The sequence below is a fragment of the Aotus nancymaae genome, unplaced genomic scaffold (assembly GCF_030222135.1).
Source record: "Aotus nancymaae isolate 86718 unplaced genomic scaffold, 86718_ANA_hifiasm-v0.15.2.pri h1tg000079l, whole genome shotgun sequence".
NCBI lineage: Eukaryota > Metazoa > Chordata > Mammalia > Primates > Aotidae > Aotus > Aotus nancymaae.
Window position 1 is genome coordinate 25,663,483 of NW_026988494.1, and position 17,376 is coordinate 25,680,858.

The 17,376-nt window shown below is 48.9% G+C and overlaps 1 protein-coding gene across 1 annotated transcript in view; it reads left to right on the forward strand.

The window, feature by feature from the left end:
- The window catches only part of PTK2B (protein tyrosine kinase 2 beta), a 134,990-nt gene extending 117,687 nt beyond the window's left edge, over positions 1–17,303 (forward strand). Inside the window, exons 23-32 of the mRNA XM_012435144.2 lie at positions 268–376; positions 1,909–1,974; positions 3,821–3,946; positions 8,736–8,882; positions 9,028–9,063; positions 9,466–9,490; positions 10,709–10,755; positions 11,705–11,842; positions 12,059–12,139; positions 16,209–17,303. Coding sequence (XP_012290567.1) covers positions 268–376; positions 1,909–1,974; positions 3,821–3,946; positions 8,736–8,882; positions 9,028–9,063; positions 9,466–9,490; positions 10,709–10,755; positions 11,705–11,842; positions 12,059–12,139; positions 16,209–16,424 — 991 coding nt within the window. The 3' untranslated portion in view covers positions 16,425–17,303. The remainder of the gene's footprint in view (positions 1–267; positions 377–1,908; positions 1,975–3,820; positions 3,947–8,735; positions 8,883–9,027; positions 9,064–9,465; positions 9,491–10,708; positions 10,756–11,704; positions 11,843–12,058; positions 12,140–16,208) is intronic.
- Positions 17,304–17,376: the final 73 nt, after the last annotated feature.

The following is a 17,376-nucleotide window of genomic DNA, read 5'->3' on the forward strand; positions in this document are numbered from 1 at the left end:
GGACTGGTTCTCCAAGGATGGTTTTCCACCTTGGATCCATTCCTGTGATCCTCTACCTCAGTGTGGCCTCAGGGCCCAAATCCAAGCCTGTCTCAGGGGGCTCTCCCCAGGCCACTCTGCAGAGGGGATGGAAATGGAAGTGGGACCTAGCAGCCTTGCCCAGGCCTCTCTGGGCTTCCACACAGTACAGAGGAGCCCTAAGGAGTGTCTGGCTTTGACCTTGTATTTGACCTTGTTTCTCCTTGTATCTGACCTGACTCCCTGCAGTGACATTTATCAGATGGAGAAGGACATTGCAATGGAGCAAGAGAGAAATGCTCGCTACCGAACCCCCAAAATCTTGGAGCCCACAGCCTTCCAGGAACCCCCACCTAAGGTAAGCCAAGCCATGTCTTCGTAGGTTCTGTGAGTCAAAGCAGAGCCAGGTCCCTGTCTGATCCATGCCCTTCTTACTGCGCAGGCAGGATACCCCCTGCAGCCCTCTCTCAGTCCTTCACCCAGAGTCCACCAACACTGTCGGTGTCTTACATCAGTGCCCTGGCAGGTGGACTTCGAGGCAGCAGCCACCTTGTGGGACAGCTGGGTCAAGAATCATCCCTCAAAAGTGTCCCATGAGAGGCTGGGCTTCTCTTCTAGGAATTTTCTTAGGAACAAATGAGATCCCCCTGATGACGTATAAATGGGGAGTGTTCTGGATCTTTTAGGTCTAGTACTTGCATCTATGCCCCACATGGCCACCCTGAGCTCAGGAGCCAAGGCCCCATTGCCATTAGGTGGGTGGGTCTGAGAGGCCATGCCTGTCTTAGTCAACTGGAGTTGCTGCAGCAAGAGACCACAGACTGGGAGGCTTAAACAACAGATGTTTATCTCTCACAGTTCTGGAGGCTGGGAAGTCCAAGATCAAGGTGCTGGTGTCTGGTGAGGGCTCTCTGGCTTGTAGACATCCACCTTCTCACTATGTTTTCACCTGGCAGACACAGAGTGGTCTTTCTCTTCTTATAAGGGCATTAATCCCATCATAGGATCCATTTTCATAACCTTATCTAACCCTAATTACCTCCCAAAGCCTGCACCTCCTAAATACCATCACATTGGGTGTTCAGGCTTCAATGTGCAAATTGAAAGAGGGGACAAATATTCAGTCCATAGCAATGCCTGATTGTATCTAAGGCCTTTTCTCATTTGTCCCTCTTGCCTGGCATGTCCCACCCTTCCCCTTGGGCCTGGCTCAGTGTTCATCTCCTCCATGCAGTTTCCGTGAGTGTCCAAGCCCCTGGTTAGCTGCCACCTCTGCATGCCTGTGGCTCTGGAGCTCTGACTTGCTGGGTGCTCCCATGTATAGGGAGGCCACACGTGCACTGATCGTTAACCCTCCAATTAGCCATAGCCCCAGGAGGGTGCAAGGTGGCCTCTTTGTACCTTCCACCAGTCAGCAGGTAATTGGTGCTCAATAAATGGATGCAGGCCAGGCGCAGTGGCTCACACCTGTAATCCCAGCACTTTGGGAGGCTGAGGCCAGTGGATCACCTGAGGTCAGGAGATCGAGACCAGCCTGGCCAAGATGGTAAAACCCCATCTCTACTAAAAATACAAAAATTAGCCAGGCATGGTGGCGGGTGCCCGTAATCCCAGCTACTTAGGAGACTGGGGCAGAGAATTGCTTGAACCTGGGAGGCGGAGGTTGCAATAAGCCAAGATCGCGCTGCTGCACTCCAGCCTGGGAGACAGAGTGAGACTCCGTCTCAAAAAAAAAAAGTGGATGCAAAATGAGTTTCTTGACAGCTTTGTTCCTCAACTTTCCTTCCTTTGGAATGAGCCTGAGGTGTCTTTGACCTGATCTTCCCCTTGGTGAGTTGTGTTCATGCAAGGAGAGGAACAGAGACTGACCCATCTGTGTTCTCTCTCCAGCCCAGCCGGCCTAAGTACAGACCCCCTCCACAAACCAACCTCCTGGCTCCGAAGCTGCAGTTCCAGGTAAAGATAGAACGAGATGGTGGGAAGTTCGGGTCTACCTCTCATCCAGGTCCTTCCTGAAACTCCATTCCTGTGCCTTAGTGGAGCAGCAGTCACCCATTTGGGTGATGGAGATGGCCTAGATTGCCTCTTCTTTGGTACCCAGAACAGAATGTAGACTCAGATCACCAAGACTAAAATGCAGTTCTCCCAGGCTGTGCTCAGCTGAGACCTGCCCTAAGCACCGTCCCTCTGTCTACAGTGTCTGCTGCTCTGTGTGCCTGCCTGCTGCTGTCTCGCCCATCCAAGGTCTCCCTGACCTCCTTCCCAGAAGTAATTCCAGGGAATGTTCCCCGGCAAATGGAGTAACTCCATGGGGCTCCCCAAAGAGGCCCCAACCAGAACGTGGGTGGCCATCGAAGAGACAGCAGGGTTTTGCCTGTACTTTCTGCCGGCTCCATTATCCCCAACCATGACTCTTGCCCAGGCTGTGGGTCGCTGACAGTTCTTGTCTCTTGCCCAGTTCTGTGTCTCTCTTGCCTCTGGGAGAGAGGGAGTCTAGTCTCCTCCTATGTCTTCTCTTGCATCAACGAGTTCAGAGTCACTGCTCAAAAATGGAGACCCTCAGCCACTAGAAATAATGTCCATTTATTTGGTGCCCTTTATAGAAAGGTGGCGTCCCATGTTCCTATATTTGTTCTCAAGGAAATGCTTGAATGCCAGAACAAGACCATTCAAGGACTAATAGATAAATCCTCTCCACATGAAGAGAAAGCCTGATTCAGAAGGTGAAAGCATTGTCCTTAAAGAAACAGGCCGGGCGCGGTGGCTCACGCCTGTAATCCCAACACTTTGGGAGGCCAAGGCGGGTGGATCATGAGATTAGGAGTTCAAGACCAGCCTAGCCAATATGCTAAAATCCTGTCTCTACTAAAAATACAAAAATTAGCTGAGTGTGGTGGTGCATGCCTATAGTCCCAGTTGCTCAGGAGGCTGAGGCAGGAGAACCGCTTGAATTCGGGAAGCAGAGGTTGCAGTGAGCCAAGATCGCGCCACTGCACTCCAGCCTGGGCGACAGGGCAAGTCTCCATCTCAAAAAAAAAAAAAAAAAAAAGGAAAGAAAGAAATATACCCTTATGTGATATTTAAAACAGGGGGTTAGGTGTGGTGGCACATACCTGTAGTCCCAGCTACTGAGGAGGGTGAGATGGGAAGACTGATTGAGCTCAGGAATTTGATAACAGCCTCAGCAATATACTGAGACCCCCATCTCTAAAAACAAAGAGTAATAAAATAAAATTGTGATAACATTATTTTTTAATTTAAGAAAAAATTCAAGGCAGGCATGGTGGCATGCATCTATAGTCCCGGTTACATGAGAGGCTGAGGTACGAGGATTGCTTGAGGCCAAGAGTTTAAGGCTACAGTGAGCTATGATCATACCACTGCATCCCAGCCTGGGCAATGGAGCAAGAGCCTGTCTGAATTTTTTAAAAATAATTCATACATATTTCTCTCAATCTCTGGGTTAACCACATCAGTCAGTTTGTAATGCAACTGAAACAACTGTATTCTAAAGAGTCCTGAGGGAGGAACCCTGGTCTCAGTGGGTCAGTAGCCAGCGTGGACCCCACTGTGTGCAGAGCATCGTGGTGGGGGATGTTGGATGAATGAGAGGCCGCTCTGCTCCACCATCTCTCTCGGAACAATGGAAGGCCCATGTCGTGTCCTTTATTAACTCCTGGAGAGCAAGCCCCATCCCCCGTCGTGCCCATGCGTGGTTTCTTTGTGCTCATGTTTGTAGCAGCTAATTGTCTACTTTCTTGCTTTGTCCCGTGCCTTGTGCTTCTTTGCTTTTCCTGAATAGGTCCCCGAGGGTCTGTGTGCCAGCTCTCCTACGCTCACCAGCCCTATGGAGTATCCATCTCCCGTTAACTCACTGCACACCCCACCTCTCCACCGGCACAATGTCTTCAAACGCCACAGCATGCGGGTAAGAGGGCTCTGCATGCTCGTCCCTGCCCAGACTGAAGAGGCTGCTGGAGGGAGGTAGCCGGGGACACTGGGAACCCCATGTCCTCAGCTCAAGAGGGCTCTCGGTGCTCCCATGCACCAGTCAGGCCACCAAGGGGGGACTCTGTGACTTCCTTCCCTTTGCAAACACATCAGAGGCTGGGGGCCAAACCAGGCCCTGCTCTGGAGGACACTAGATGGACCTAACTTGCCCTTGACCATGCTGGTGCTATAGCTAGAGAGGTACAAATCTCTCCCTCTCCTGAGCCCCCGGCGTATGGGGATCTGTGGCAGCATGAAGGCTCCTAGGCAGAGCGCGGCACAGCTTAGTGGTGCTGGAGAAGTGGTGCTGGAGTGTAAAGGATCCTTCCTACCTGACAGCTTTTAGTGCGAAATCTCTAAGGAAAGACTTCCTCGTGGCTGCTTCCCCTTTGGCTTTTGTTCAGGCTGCTGCGTGAGGAGTTCAGGGCTAATGGGAATACAGGCTCATTAACTGGCTAGAGCAGGGGCTTAAGCCACCTCCCTCATCAGCTGTTTGTCACTGGGTTTTGTTAACTGTGGGTGAAGCCCTGAGGGCTTCATGGCTGGCTTCTGATTGTCAGCTGTTATGTGGAAAAGACACTTTTGCTCATAACCAGATGCCCACTGGTCACCAACCACCTTCTTCCTTGCAAATGGTCTCTAGTGGTCAGTTGCCATGAACTTGATCTATTTTATTAAGCCAACTAAAACGGACTAAAACCCTTATTTTAGCTCTAACTCCACATACATGCATAGTATATCAGGCTCACTAAACGTAACAAGATTTTTTGGAAAAGAATTAGATGTTTATCATAATATATTTGGAAGATATAGGCAAGTAGGTTGATATTACTCTCATGCCATTATTCTTAAGTTAGTAGGATTTTGAAATTAGCATGATAATTTAGAATTCCAGGCACTAAGATTAAGATTTATTGTGAAATAAAATTTCTTCTGATCTACCTCATTTTTCTCTTTTATATTAATTTAGCCAATTTCTATCTTTGCATGGGCTTAACAATAGGAAAACTACATTTTTAAGCATGTGCCATAATTTAGGCTGTGTTCGGTTCCTCACCCCCCTGCCTTTGACTCTCTATTCATGATTGATTGTTTTAGTGAGTTTTGCTTTAAATTGTGTTATTCTAGAAAGATGCCATTTTGCACATTTGAGGGGTAGCTTGCCTTTGTCCAATTCCTGCTTCTCCAAAAGGACCTTGTTCAGTTCCATAAAGAGATTGTGCAGTAGGAAAAAAGACCTTTTGTGTCAGGGCTTTAGAAGTAATTGCCATAAGGAAAATCTGCCTAAAAGAACATAATGAGCATGTCTTTAAATAAACAAACCACAAAGGTTAAAAATATAAGCTCCATTTTATGACACAGATCAGAAACACTGAGAAAGTCTTTTTCAGGTAGAATGCTGAGAAGGTATAATAGGCTCTTCACAAAGCATTTGGAAGCATTTAACAGAAATTCAGAGGTGGTTTTCCCAGAAAAACAGTTTTTCTACTGCGTGGCTCTATAGCCTGACTCATCAGGGAGTCTGTGGGATGCCATACCAGCATTGGGATGGCAGCAATCTCTCTCTCGAAGACCTCACAATTGAGCTTTAAAAATAATATAATTCAAAGCTGGACGTGTGGCTCGCGCCTGTATTCCCAGCATTTTGGGAGGCCGAGGCAGGTGGATCACTTGATGTCAGGAGTTTGAGACCAGCCTGGCCATCATGGTGAAACCCAGTCTTTTCTAAAAATACAAAAAATAGCCAGGCATGGTGGCATGCACCTGTAATCCCAGCTACTCGGGAGGCTAAGGCAGGAGAACGCTTGAACCTGGGAGGCAGAGGTTGTAGTGAGCCAAGATTGCACCATTGCACTCCAGCCTGGGCAACAGAGCAAAACTCTATCTCAAAAAATAAAATAAAAATAATACAATTCAATCAACACTACGAGTTGCTCTGATCACTGGACACTGTCCTCGGTACTGAAGTGGAGAGGCTCCGCCTTTAAAGAGCTTACAGTTGACCAGAAGGAGCAGACCGGGTACACACTTACCTGTAACGCAAGCCAGAAGGTTGTGGGTACAACAGAGTGGGAGTCCAGAGAGGAAGATAACCCCTTCCAGCTTCTATTTAAAAGCTGGGCCTTGAAAAATGGGAAAGGTGTGGACAGGAGGAAACTGAGATTCAGGGCATGGAAGAGGCAGAGGCTTCAGTAGAAGCCAAGACTGAGTGTTGGGAAACCACAGGACAAGGGCAAGAACGGTTAGGCTAGAACAGGAAGGGAACTTGTGGAGGTGGAAGTAAGGCCAACAGTTGGGTCACAGCCAAATTATGGAAGGTGCTACAACTTACGAGAGTTATTTTAAAACACCACAAGTACCCGATTCCTTTTAAGCATAGAATATAATTAGCAATGTAAGTGTCCATTACCTAATAATATTGGAGGTGAATTTCAGCAAAACCAACCCTAAATAGATTCCATTTTTTAAATGTTCATTTTCTCTTTGAGTTTTATTACAAAATTGGAAGGTATCAGAATAAGCCTCCTAATCTGAGTTTGTTAAGATACGTGGTACAATCAGATCTGGGTATGCTAGGTATTTTAGTGATGAGATCTTCTCTCAACACTTACAAACTTACAAATACTTATAAATACTTGTAGGATTTTCCTGACTCTGGTAACTCATCCCACTGGTACTTACCATACTCTTCTTCAACCCAAACATTTTTCTCACATCCAGAAATCCCTAACTCTATATTTAGAACTTTTGACACTTAGTTCTTGTTTGTCACTATTTGTCAACAGCTTGGGGCAACCATGTCATTGTGTCTTCAGGTGTTGACATTTAACTGGGGATTTTCATACCCTTAAAATGTCCTAATTTTGAAGTACCAGCCTCTGATAAATAAAACCAATTTTATTATTATCAATCCCATGATTATAAAATACTCTTAGATGCTGGACTTTGTTTTCCTAAGATAAGGTCTAGCTCATTGGTTCTCAGCTAAGTTATTTTCCCTCTGAGAGGACATTTGACCATGTCTGGAGGCATTTTTGTTACCACTGGGGATGTGCTATAGGCATGTATTGTGGGGAAGCATACTGCAATGTATGGTAAATCGCCCTGGAAATAAAGACTTACCTGGCTCCAAATGTCAATAGTCCTGAGGTTGAGGAGCCCTGATCTAACTCGTATCTACTTAACCCCATGAGAATAAGAGCATAGTATATTTTAATAGCACTGCCCTCCCAGCATCCAGCCCTGCCACATGGTAGTGCTTTTAATAAACAATTGTTGAACAGATTCGTGAATAAAGACTATTTCAGCAAGAAACCTAATTTGTGGGGAAACATGATTGGAAATTGAGGTCAGTAATTGAAGCTCAATGTGCACTAAGAAAAACATCCCAATATAACCATTTTTAAACCATATTGTAATATTCAAGTGTGTTTTGTAGGGCTTAGTGAGGAAACTCTTTTAAGAGACTTGGTAGGGATTACTGATTGCTAAAAGTAGATAGAGATCATTGTTAGCATCTTCTGCAAGTGACTTGTATGCAAATGGCCCCTTCAAAGGCAAGGAACTGAGGGACCTGCTCATTTAGATGTCACAGAAGGATCCTGCCCCAGCAAAGGCAACTTCTGGGCTTTGTGCAATCAAGAGGATGCCAATAATATTCCTCCTCCCTCTGTCCAGGAGGCCAGGGTTATCATGTGCAGCAGAAGAAGAGCAAAATAGTTTAGAGGCACTGAGCAGATAATTATACAAATGAACTGTAGGGGAAGACTGAAGGAAAATAGGAGGACATGCAATACTTTCTGTTTAGGAACTAGCAGCTAAAAGTATGAATGGGCCCAAAGCCCTAGAGGTAAGTTACAGCAAGAGTTGGGTTACTACATCTAGGGAGAGGAAGCATTTATCTTATCTCTATAGAGCTATATTTCCTTGAATTTTGTTCTTCTTTTTATTTGTTCATGCATTTCTTCTCATCGTTGGCTAAATAACCAAGCTATGATCGCATTTATCTTATCTCTACAGAGGTGTATTTCATGAAATTTTGTTCTTTATTTTATCTCTTAGCTCATGCATTCCCCTAACATTTTGTTAAATGACTCAAGCTATTATCTTAATAAGAGGATGTCTTAATACAAAGGCATGATTGGTGCGTGCATGCTGCTGCTCCTTCTCTCAGGCTCTGCTCATTCATGGACACCGTGAGGCTAGAGGCAGCACCACTGTCTCTTGAAGCTTCCAGACCTGCCGCCTTGGTGCTTAGGTGGAGATAGATCGAAAAGGCATGATGCTGTCCAACGAAGCAAAGCCATCCCCTTGGAAGCCCTCTTGATGCTTTTAGTAGATTTTAAAATAGATTTTAATGACTTTAATAGGTTTTCTTTTTAAAATCTGTTAAATGACAACAACTATCACAAACACCGAGATGATAACAGCAGGGCAGTCACTTGATAAAATATCGTGAGCAGATGGTGTGATCATTAGACTACAGTGCATGTTGAGCAATGGGTTCTCGGGTTTGGTATCACATTGCAGCACAGGTACATGCTCGGGCTGATACCCAGTAACTGTCTGCACATATGGCTGGGGGTTTAAGAACAAACTTACGAGAAAAATGCAGCTGCTCAGGGCAAGTCTCGTGGCTGCCATGAGGTTCTACAGAGGACTGTACCTCCCTGAGTCCGAGAGCAGCGCTCATTGCATCCTCTCCCTTCTCTCTGCCATCCTCCCAGGAGGAGGACTTCATCCGACCCAGCAGCCGAGAAGAGGCCCAGCAGCTGTGGGAGGCCGAGAAGATCAAGATGCGGCAAATCCTGGACAAGCAGCAGAAGCAGATGGTGGAGGACTACCAGTGGCTCAGGCAGGAGGAGAAGTCCCTGGTGAGCACCCAGGAAGGATGTCCGTGCCCTGCGCCCATCTGTGTCCCCTTCCACCTCCCTGGTGGCTGGGGCAAGGCTCCCCTGCATTCTTGGTGCTTTCAGCTCCAGAATTCTAAGTCCTTTGCTCTCATTTCTTCCTCTGCAGGACCCCATGGTTTATATGAATGATAAGTCCCCATTGGTGAGTTGTCAGGAGAGGCCTCTTCCTTTGTGCCAAGGCCTGGGAAGGCCCCATCCACCATAGGACCCCTGCTTGCTCCCACCCCCGGGCCTACCCAGCTCCTCCTTGGCGGCTTTCCGTGTTGTGCGGGTGTCTTTTCCTTTTCTGCCAACCTCTACATGACCCTTTTCCTCAACTCTGCTGTAATGGAGCCCTTAGCACTGGCTGGGGCTCTCCACAGGGCCCCTCAGCCTCCCAGAAAGGTCACCGTGGGTCAGGAGGTGCTCCTAGAAGCACCCCTGACCCCGTGGCTGTAATAATCTCTAAACACACAGTGAAGGGCTAGGGAATGGGTAACAGGGGAGGGAGTTGTCTCCAGAGCCGTATGAGTGACATCGATATTCTCTTTCCTCCTTCCTCCAGACTCCAGAGAAGGAGGTCGGCTACAGTGAGTGTTCCTGCCCTTCTTCGGGGGGTTTCTGCTTGGCACCTTGTGCAGAGCCACCATCTTTGCCCACCATCCAGGGCAGGGAGCAGCAGAGTCTGCCTGCGTTCCCTGCATCATCAGCCGTGATTTAATTCAGAGCCTGTGGGGTGGGCCGACTGCCCCTCTGCTCCCTCCACCCCATCCCTCTCCCTGCCTGGCACCCTGCCTCCTTTCTCTTAGCAGCCACATCCTCAGGCCCCTCCTCAAGTCATCCCCCTCCTGCATTTGTTTGGAGGAGTTGGGAATTCTCTCTTCCTTTCGATTTCCTGCTCTGTCAGAGGCCCCTGTGGGGATGTTAAGCAGAGCTACCTGCCCCTCAGCTCAGACTCATCTTCTGTAGGCCTGAGGACAGAGAAGAGAAAGTGGGAGGGGCATCTGAGCCCACAGACTCTCTCTGGAAGCCCCTGTTGAAGGGAGGGAACAGCAAGCAGTGAGCCTGGGGCCTGGAGGGGCAGTGCTGAGGAGGAGGAGGAGGACAGCAGTCACAGAGAACTGGACACAAGTCAGACCTGGCCTGGGACCATTTATTATCCTCTGAAGCACAGGGTGGTTAAGTAACTTGTCCAAAATCACACAGCTAATAATTAACAATGCTCACATTTGAACCCAAGCCTTCTGACTTGAGGATCTCTTCTGAGCTTACCCTCTTATCTTACAAATGAAAATTCAGGCCCTAGGAGGGTGAGCTGCCCGGGGTGGTAACAGAGCTCTCTGGTAGCAGAGGTGAGAATAGAAGGCCAGGTGTGATGGCTCACACCTGTAATCCCAGCACTTTGGAATGTCAAGAGTTCGAGACCAGCCTGGCCAACATGGTGAAACCCCGTCTCTACTGAAAATAAAAAAATTAGCTTGGTGTAGTGGCAGGCACCTATAATCCCAGCTACTCAGGAGGCTGAGGCAGGAGAATCGCTTGAACCTGGGAGGCGGAGGTTGCAATGAGCTGAGATCGCATCACTGCACTCCAGCCCAGAGTGAGACTCTGTCTCAAAAAAAAAAGACAACAGTGCTGTCCCTGACTACTGCAAAACCAGGGAGACTGCCCACTTCATGGAATTAGGGTTAATTTCCCTAAAGTCTCCTGGTGGTAAAGGGGAGGGGGCCCATTTGATGACAGGAGGTACAAAGGGAAGGGTTGGAGTGCTGAGAACTGCCCCCCACTCGCTGTTCTTTTTATTGCAGTGGAGTTCACAGGGCCCCCGCAGAAGCCCCCAAGGCTGGGCGCACAGGTATGTGTTGGCTCTGCTGAAACTGATGACAACTGAGGGAGAGTTGAACAAGGCTGAAGAGCATGGAGTATGAAAGCTTCAGTCTCAGACAGAATCCAGTTCATAGTCCTCATTACACAGATGATCCCCAGAGATGGGGGTGCCTTGCCTAAGACCACACAGCTAATTCATGAAAAGCAGGAGGAAGAACCAATCTCCCACCCTCCACACCCCTCCCAGAGCTCCCTGGTCCACCCCCAAGGAAAGGGGTGTAGGCTCCCTCCCTCTTCTGAGCCTCCCCCTTCGTTTCCAGCATCCATTGTCTTTACAGCTGTCTGGGGTGGTGCTGGTTTGCTTTCCTCTGGAACAGTGATTCTCAACCTTGGCTGTCCATTAAAATCACCCTAGGAGCTTTGAAACTCTCTGCACGGGCCAGAGGCGGTGGCTCACACCTGTAATCCCAGCACTCTGGGAGACCATGGCAGGAGGATCGCTTGAGCCCAGGAATTCAAGATCAGCCTGGGCAATATCGCAAGAACCTGTCTTTACTAAAAATTAAAAATAAAGAAGCTGGACTTGACGGCATGCCTGATACTCAGGAGACTGAGACAGGAGGATTGCTTGGCCCTGGAAGTCAAGGCAGCGTGAGCTGTGACCGTGCCATTGCACTCCAGCCTGAGCAACAGAGTGAGACCCTGTCTCTTGAAAAAGCCTGCCTCTCCTCATGTCCCAGTAGTAGTTCTATTGGTCTGTTATGAGACCACCACTAGTATTTTGTTAAGGCTCCCTGGCTGGAAACTGACCCCGACATGGACAGGGTCGATCAACCCAGGTCAGGTCACTGTCATTCTAGAGAAGAGTCCTTTCAAATCGAGCTGGTGGTGGAGTTGACTCCAGTAGTGCCTCCCCAGGAGACAATCGTGCTATGCCCTGGCCCTCCCCAACTCACCAGCCACCTGCTTCTCCTCAGTCCATCCAGCCCACAGCTAACCTGGACCGGACCGACGACCTGGTGTATCTCAATGTCATGGCGCTGGTGCGGGCCGTGCTGGACCTCAAGAATGAGCTCTGTCAGCTGCCCCCCGAGGGCTATGTGGTGGTGGTGAAGGTGAGAGCAGGGCCAGGTTGGGGAGGTGGAGGCGGCTCAACTCCACCCTGGAAGGAAGGAGGACTGTGCTTCCTTTTGCCTGTCCGGGAAGATCCTCCTAGAGCAAGCTGGGCTGGGGAATTGAGTCCCAGGCCACTCACGGGGGCAAGCACCACCTCAGGAGAGCTCTCTCCAGTAGCCAGGAGTGGCGGCCATCCTGCCCCTTTCTCTCCCCAGAATGTGGGGCTGACCCTGCGGAAGCTCATCGGGAGCGTGGACGATCTCCTGCCCTCCTTGCCGTCATCTTCACGGACAGAGGTGAGCGTCCCATCCCAGACGGCGCCATAGGCTGTTGCTTTGCTCCTGCACCCCTACCTGTCCCTACTTATGCTTCCATCAGAGGCTCATGAGGGCTGCCTGGACAACTTCATGTCTGTCCACTGAGTCCCTAGCCGGTGGGTTCTATGCAGCTCATCCCATCAGCTACCACCAGAGGGCTCAGAGGGCACCCAGGAACTGGCCAGGTACTAGGGAGGATTTCCTAATTCAGGTCTCAGATGATGGCAGTGAATTCTTACTGGGGTTTGCAAAAAGGGACACACCTTCTTTTCCCCCTCCTATTACTTTTATTCTGGTCACTGTCTGTATGACAATTAATGTGGATGTGTCATAGAAATAGTATTTAAGGTTTCTTTAATTATTTAATCTGATTAATGAAAAACGTTCACTGAAAATCAAGAGTCTTGGTGCTCCACCTTGAGATGGTGGCTGCAGTGGGGAGAGTCAGGGCCCCCAAACATGTCCACATCCTAAACCCTGGCACTGGGAAACATGTCACCTTCCATGGCAAAAGGGACTTTGCAGATGTGATAGAGTTGAGGACCTTGAGATGGGGAGATCGTGCTCCATTATTGGAGTGGGTCCGGTGCTGTCATGGGGATCCCAGGATCAGGGGTCCTGGTCTTACAGGGATCTCTGTGACAACACTGGCAGGTGTGGCGGCTCACGTCGATCATGCCAACACTTTGGGAGGCCAAGAGAGCCGAATTGCTTGATCTCAGGAGTTTGAGACCAGCCTGGTCAACATGGCAAAACCATACAAAAATTAGCTGGGCATAGTGGCCTGTGCCTGTAGTCTTAGCTGCTCAGGAGGCTGAGGTGGGAGGATTGACTGAGCTTGGGAGGTGGAGCTGTGGTGAGCTGTGGTCACACCACTGCACTTGGCAACAGAACGAGACTCTATCTCAAAATAAATCAATCCATAAATAAATAAGAGGGAGGTAGTATGTGACAAGAGACACAAGGTCGGAGTGACAGATGTGACAGCTGGAAGGAGGCCTCAGGCCAAGGAAGGCGATAGCCTCTCGGAGCTAGAGAAGGCAAAGAACAGGTTCTCCCCCGGAGCCTCCAGGGAGAAACCAGCCCATGGCCACCTTGATTTCAGCCCCGTGGGGACTATCTGAGACTTCTCCCCTTCAGAACTTTAAGACAATAAATCTGTGTTGTTTTACACCACTACATTTCTGGTAATTTGTTACCAAAGCCATAGGCACATGATACAGTGCCACAGACGTTTGTTGGTTGTTCATCTGGAGCCCTTTGGTCCCCTGCCTCCCAGTGGCCAGCCCTGTGGCACAAATGACTACCACATCCCGCCACTGTCCCCACTGTCGGGTGGCTGCCCAAGGTGGGAGAAAGCAGGAGAGTTTGGACCATTTCCTGGCCTCTCTCTGGGGGACAGTGACAACCCATACAGGAGCCCTAGGTAGAGCTGCCTTGTTTCATGTGAGAGCTCCTTACCCTTGGGATGCCAATTCATTCATTCATTCATCCATCCACTTCATTTGTAAATACCTCTTGAGTACCAGCTATGAACAGGCACGCCTCACCTTATTGCACTTTGCTTTAATTACATTTCTCAGATACTTCATTTTTTACAAATTGAACATTCGTGGTAACCCTACATTGAGAAAGCCTATTGGTGCCATTTTTCCAGTAGCACCTGCTCACTTTGTGTCTGTCACATTTTGGTAATTCTCACAGTATTTCAGACTTTTTCATTATGATATCCGTTACGGTGATTGGTGATCAATGAACAGCAGTGTTAGTATTGTAATCCTTTTGAGGAGCCATAAACTGTGCCCATGTAAGACTTAGCACTGAATGTTGTGTGCGTTCTGACTGCCCCTCCAACCAGCCGTTCCCCCATCCTCTCCTTGGGCCTCCCTTTTCCCTGGCCCACAACAATATTGAAATTAGGTCAATTAATAACCCTACAGTGGTCTCTGAGTGTTTAAGTAAAAGGAAGAGTCACTCACGTCTCACTTTAAATCAAAAGCTAGAAATAATTAAGCTGAGTGAGAAAGGCATGTTGAAAACCAAGATAGGCCAAAAGTCAGCCTCTTCTGCCAGTTAGCCACATTGTGAATGCAAAGAAAAAGTTCTTGAAGGAAATTAAGAGTTACTCCAGTGAACACATGAATGATAAGAACGTGAAACAGCCTTACTGCTGATATGGAGAAAGTTTGAGTGCCCGGGATAGAAGATCAAGCCAGCCACAATATTCCTTTATGTCAAAGCCTAATCCAGAGCAAGGCCTTCAATTCTATGAAGGCTGAGAGGTTCTGGAAGTTGCAGAAGAAAAGCTGGAAGCTAGCAGAGGCTGGTTCATGAGGTTTTAGGAGGGAAGCCACCTCTGTAACATGAAAGGGCAAGGTGAGACAGCACGTGCTGATGGAGAAGCTGCAGCAGATTCTCCCGAAGACCTGGCTCAGATCACCGACGAAGGTAGCTCCACTAAACCACGGATTTTTCAATGTAGATGAACGGCTTTCTGTTGGAAGCAGATGCCATCTAGGACTTTCATAGCTAGAGGAGATGGCCATGCCTGGCTTCAGAACTTCAAACAACAGACTGACTCTTGTTAGGGGCTAAAGCGACAGGTTGAAGCCATGCTTATTGGGCATTCTGACAATCTTAGGGCCCTTAGGAATTAAGCTAAATCTGCCAGGCATGGTGGCTCACGCCTATAATCCCAGCACTTTGGGAGCCGAGGTGGGTGGATCACCTGAGGTCAGGAGTTCAAGAGCAGCCTGACCAACATGGCGAAACCCCATCTCTACTAAAAATACAAAATTAGCTGGACGTAGTGGGGCATGCCTGTAATCCCAGCTATTAGGGAGGCTGAGGCATGAGAATCGCTCTAACTTGGGAGGTAGAGGTTGTAGTGAGCCCAGATCACTCCATTACACTCCAGCCTGGGCAGCAAGAGCAAAACTCCTCAAAAAAAAAAAAAAAAAACAAAAGGGCAAAATCTACTCTGCCTGTGCTCCATAAATGTAACAATGAAGTTTGGATGACTGCACATCTGTTTACATCATGTTTTACCGAATATCATAAGCCCACTGTTGAGGTCTACTACTCAGAAAAAGATGTTCAAAATATTACTGATTGACAATGTGTCTACTCACTCAAGATGCCAGACGGAGATACAGAAGGAGATCAGTGTTTTCACTGCATCTCTTCTGCAGCCCATGGATCAAGGAGTAATTTCTCCTTTCACTTTCTGTTGTTTAAGAACTACATTTCTAAGGCTATAGCTGCCATAGATAGTGATTTCTTTTATGGATCTGGGCAAAGTCCATTGAAAACATTTTGGAAAGGATTTACCATTCTAGGTAATATTAGGAACATTGTGATTCATGGGAAGAAGTCAGAATATCATTAACCATTTTGAAGAAGTTGATTCCAATCCTCGTGGATGATTTTGAGGGGTTCAAGACTTCAGTGGATGACCAGGCATGGTGGCTCACACCTATAATCTCAGCACTTTGGGAGGCCCAGGCAGGAGAATCATCTGAGGTTCGGAGTTTGAGACCAGCCTGGCCGACATGGTGAAACCCCATCTCTACTAAAAATACAAAACTTAGCCAGGCGTAGTATCAGGTTCCTGTAATCCCAGCTACTCAGGAGGCTGAGACAGGAGAATTGTTTGAACCCGGGAGGTGGAGGTTGCAGTCAACTGAGATCATGCCACTGCACTCCAACCTAGGTGACAAGAGCAAAACTGTCTCAAAAAAACCCACAAAAAACAGTGGTATGATCAGATGAGCATTTTAGAAAGCGTGAGGGGCTGTTGTCATGAAGGGAGGGTCAGGCTGGCCTTACACAGGCTGGGCCAGGGGTGGGATGGCTGTGGTGTCAGTCCTTGTAGACTTGGCTCCACCCTGCATGGGCGTTGCACTCAGCCCGCTCCTAGGTCTGATTCACTTCCAGGGGACTTCCGACTGCCTTGGCCAGCACACAGGCGGATACCTCTGTGGCTTCCCCGTCCTCCAGGCATAGACTTTGTGGCCCCCTCAGCCTCTCCTGTGTGATCTTCCTACAGATCGAGGGTACCCAGAAACTGCTCAACAAAGACCTGGCGGAGCTCATCAACAAGATGCGGCTGGCACAGCAGAACGCCGTGACCTCCCTGAGTGAGGAGTGCAAGAGGCAGATGCTGACAGCCTCACACACCCTGGCCGTGGACGCCAAGAACCTGCTCGATGCCGTTGACCAGGCCAAGGTTCTGGCCAATCTGGCCCACCCACCTGCAGAGTGATGGAGGGTGGGAGCCACCTGCCTGCGTCTTCCGCCCCTGCCTGCCGTGCACCTCCCCTGCCTTGCTGTTGATCATGTGGGTCTTCCAGGGGGAAGGCCCAGGGGAGTCAGTTTCCCTTGCCACTTTGCACGACCCCCTCTCCCTACCCCTACCCCAGGCTGTACTGCTCAGGCTGCAGCTGGACAGAGGGGACTCTGGGCTATGGACACAGGGTGAGGGTGACAAAGATGGCTCGGAGGGGCCACTGCTGCTGCCTGGCCACTCCTTCCTACCCCACCCAATCCATTCAGGGGGGTCATGGGGGCGGGAGGGTCACGTGGTGCCCCTAGCTTTATATATGGACATGGCAGGTCAATTTGGGAACCAAGCTATTCCTTTCCCTTCCCCTTCAGCCCTCAGATGTCTCCTGATGCACAGAGAAGCTGGGGAGGAGCTTTGTTTTGGGGGTCAGGCAGCCAGTGAGATGAGGGATGTGCCTGGTGTTCTTGTACAGTGTATATTGGAATTTATTTAATGTGAGTTTGGTCCGGACTGACAGCATGTGCCCTCCTGAGAGAGTACCCGGGACACAGTCCAGGAACAAGCTAATTGGGAGTCCAGGCACGGGACGCTGTGTTGTCAAACCAAGCATCAGGGGGAAGGAGCAGAGAGATGGGGCCAGGACAGGACCTTGGGCCAAATCCACTCTCTTCCTGCCCCTTTCTCTTTCTCCCTTTACTCTTCCTTTCTTTCCCTTTTCCCTCTTTTCTTACTCCTCCTCTGTTTTCTCCCTCCCGCCCCTGTTCTCATCTGCACCCTTCTTTTCTCGCGTGTTTGCATAAACATTCTTTTAACTTCTTTCTATTTGACTTGTGGTTGAATTAAAATTGTCCCATTTGCTTTGCGGTTGGTTTTGTTTGTTTGACCTGCCCACTGGGGGAGAATGGGGACTGTGAGCCAAGCTCTGGAAGAA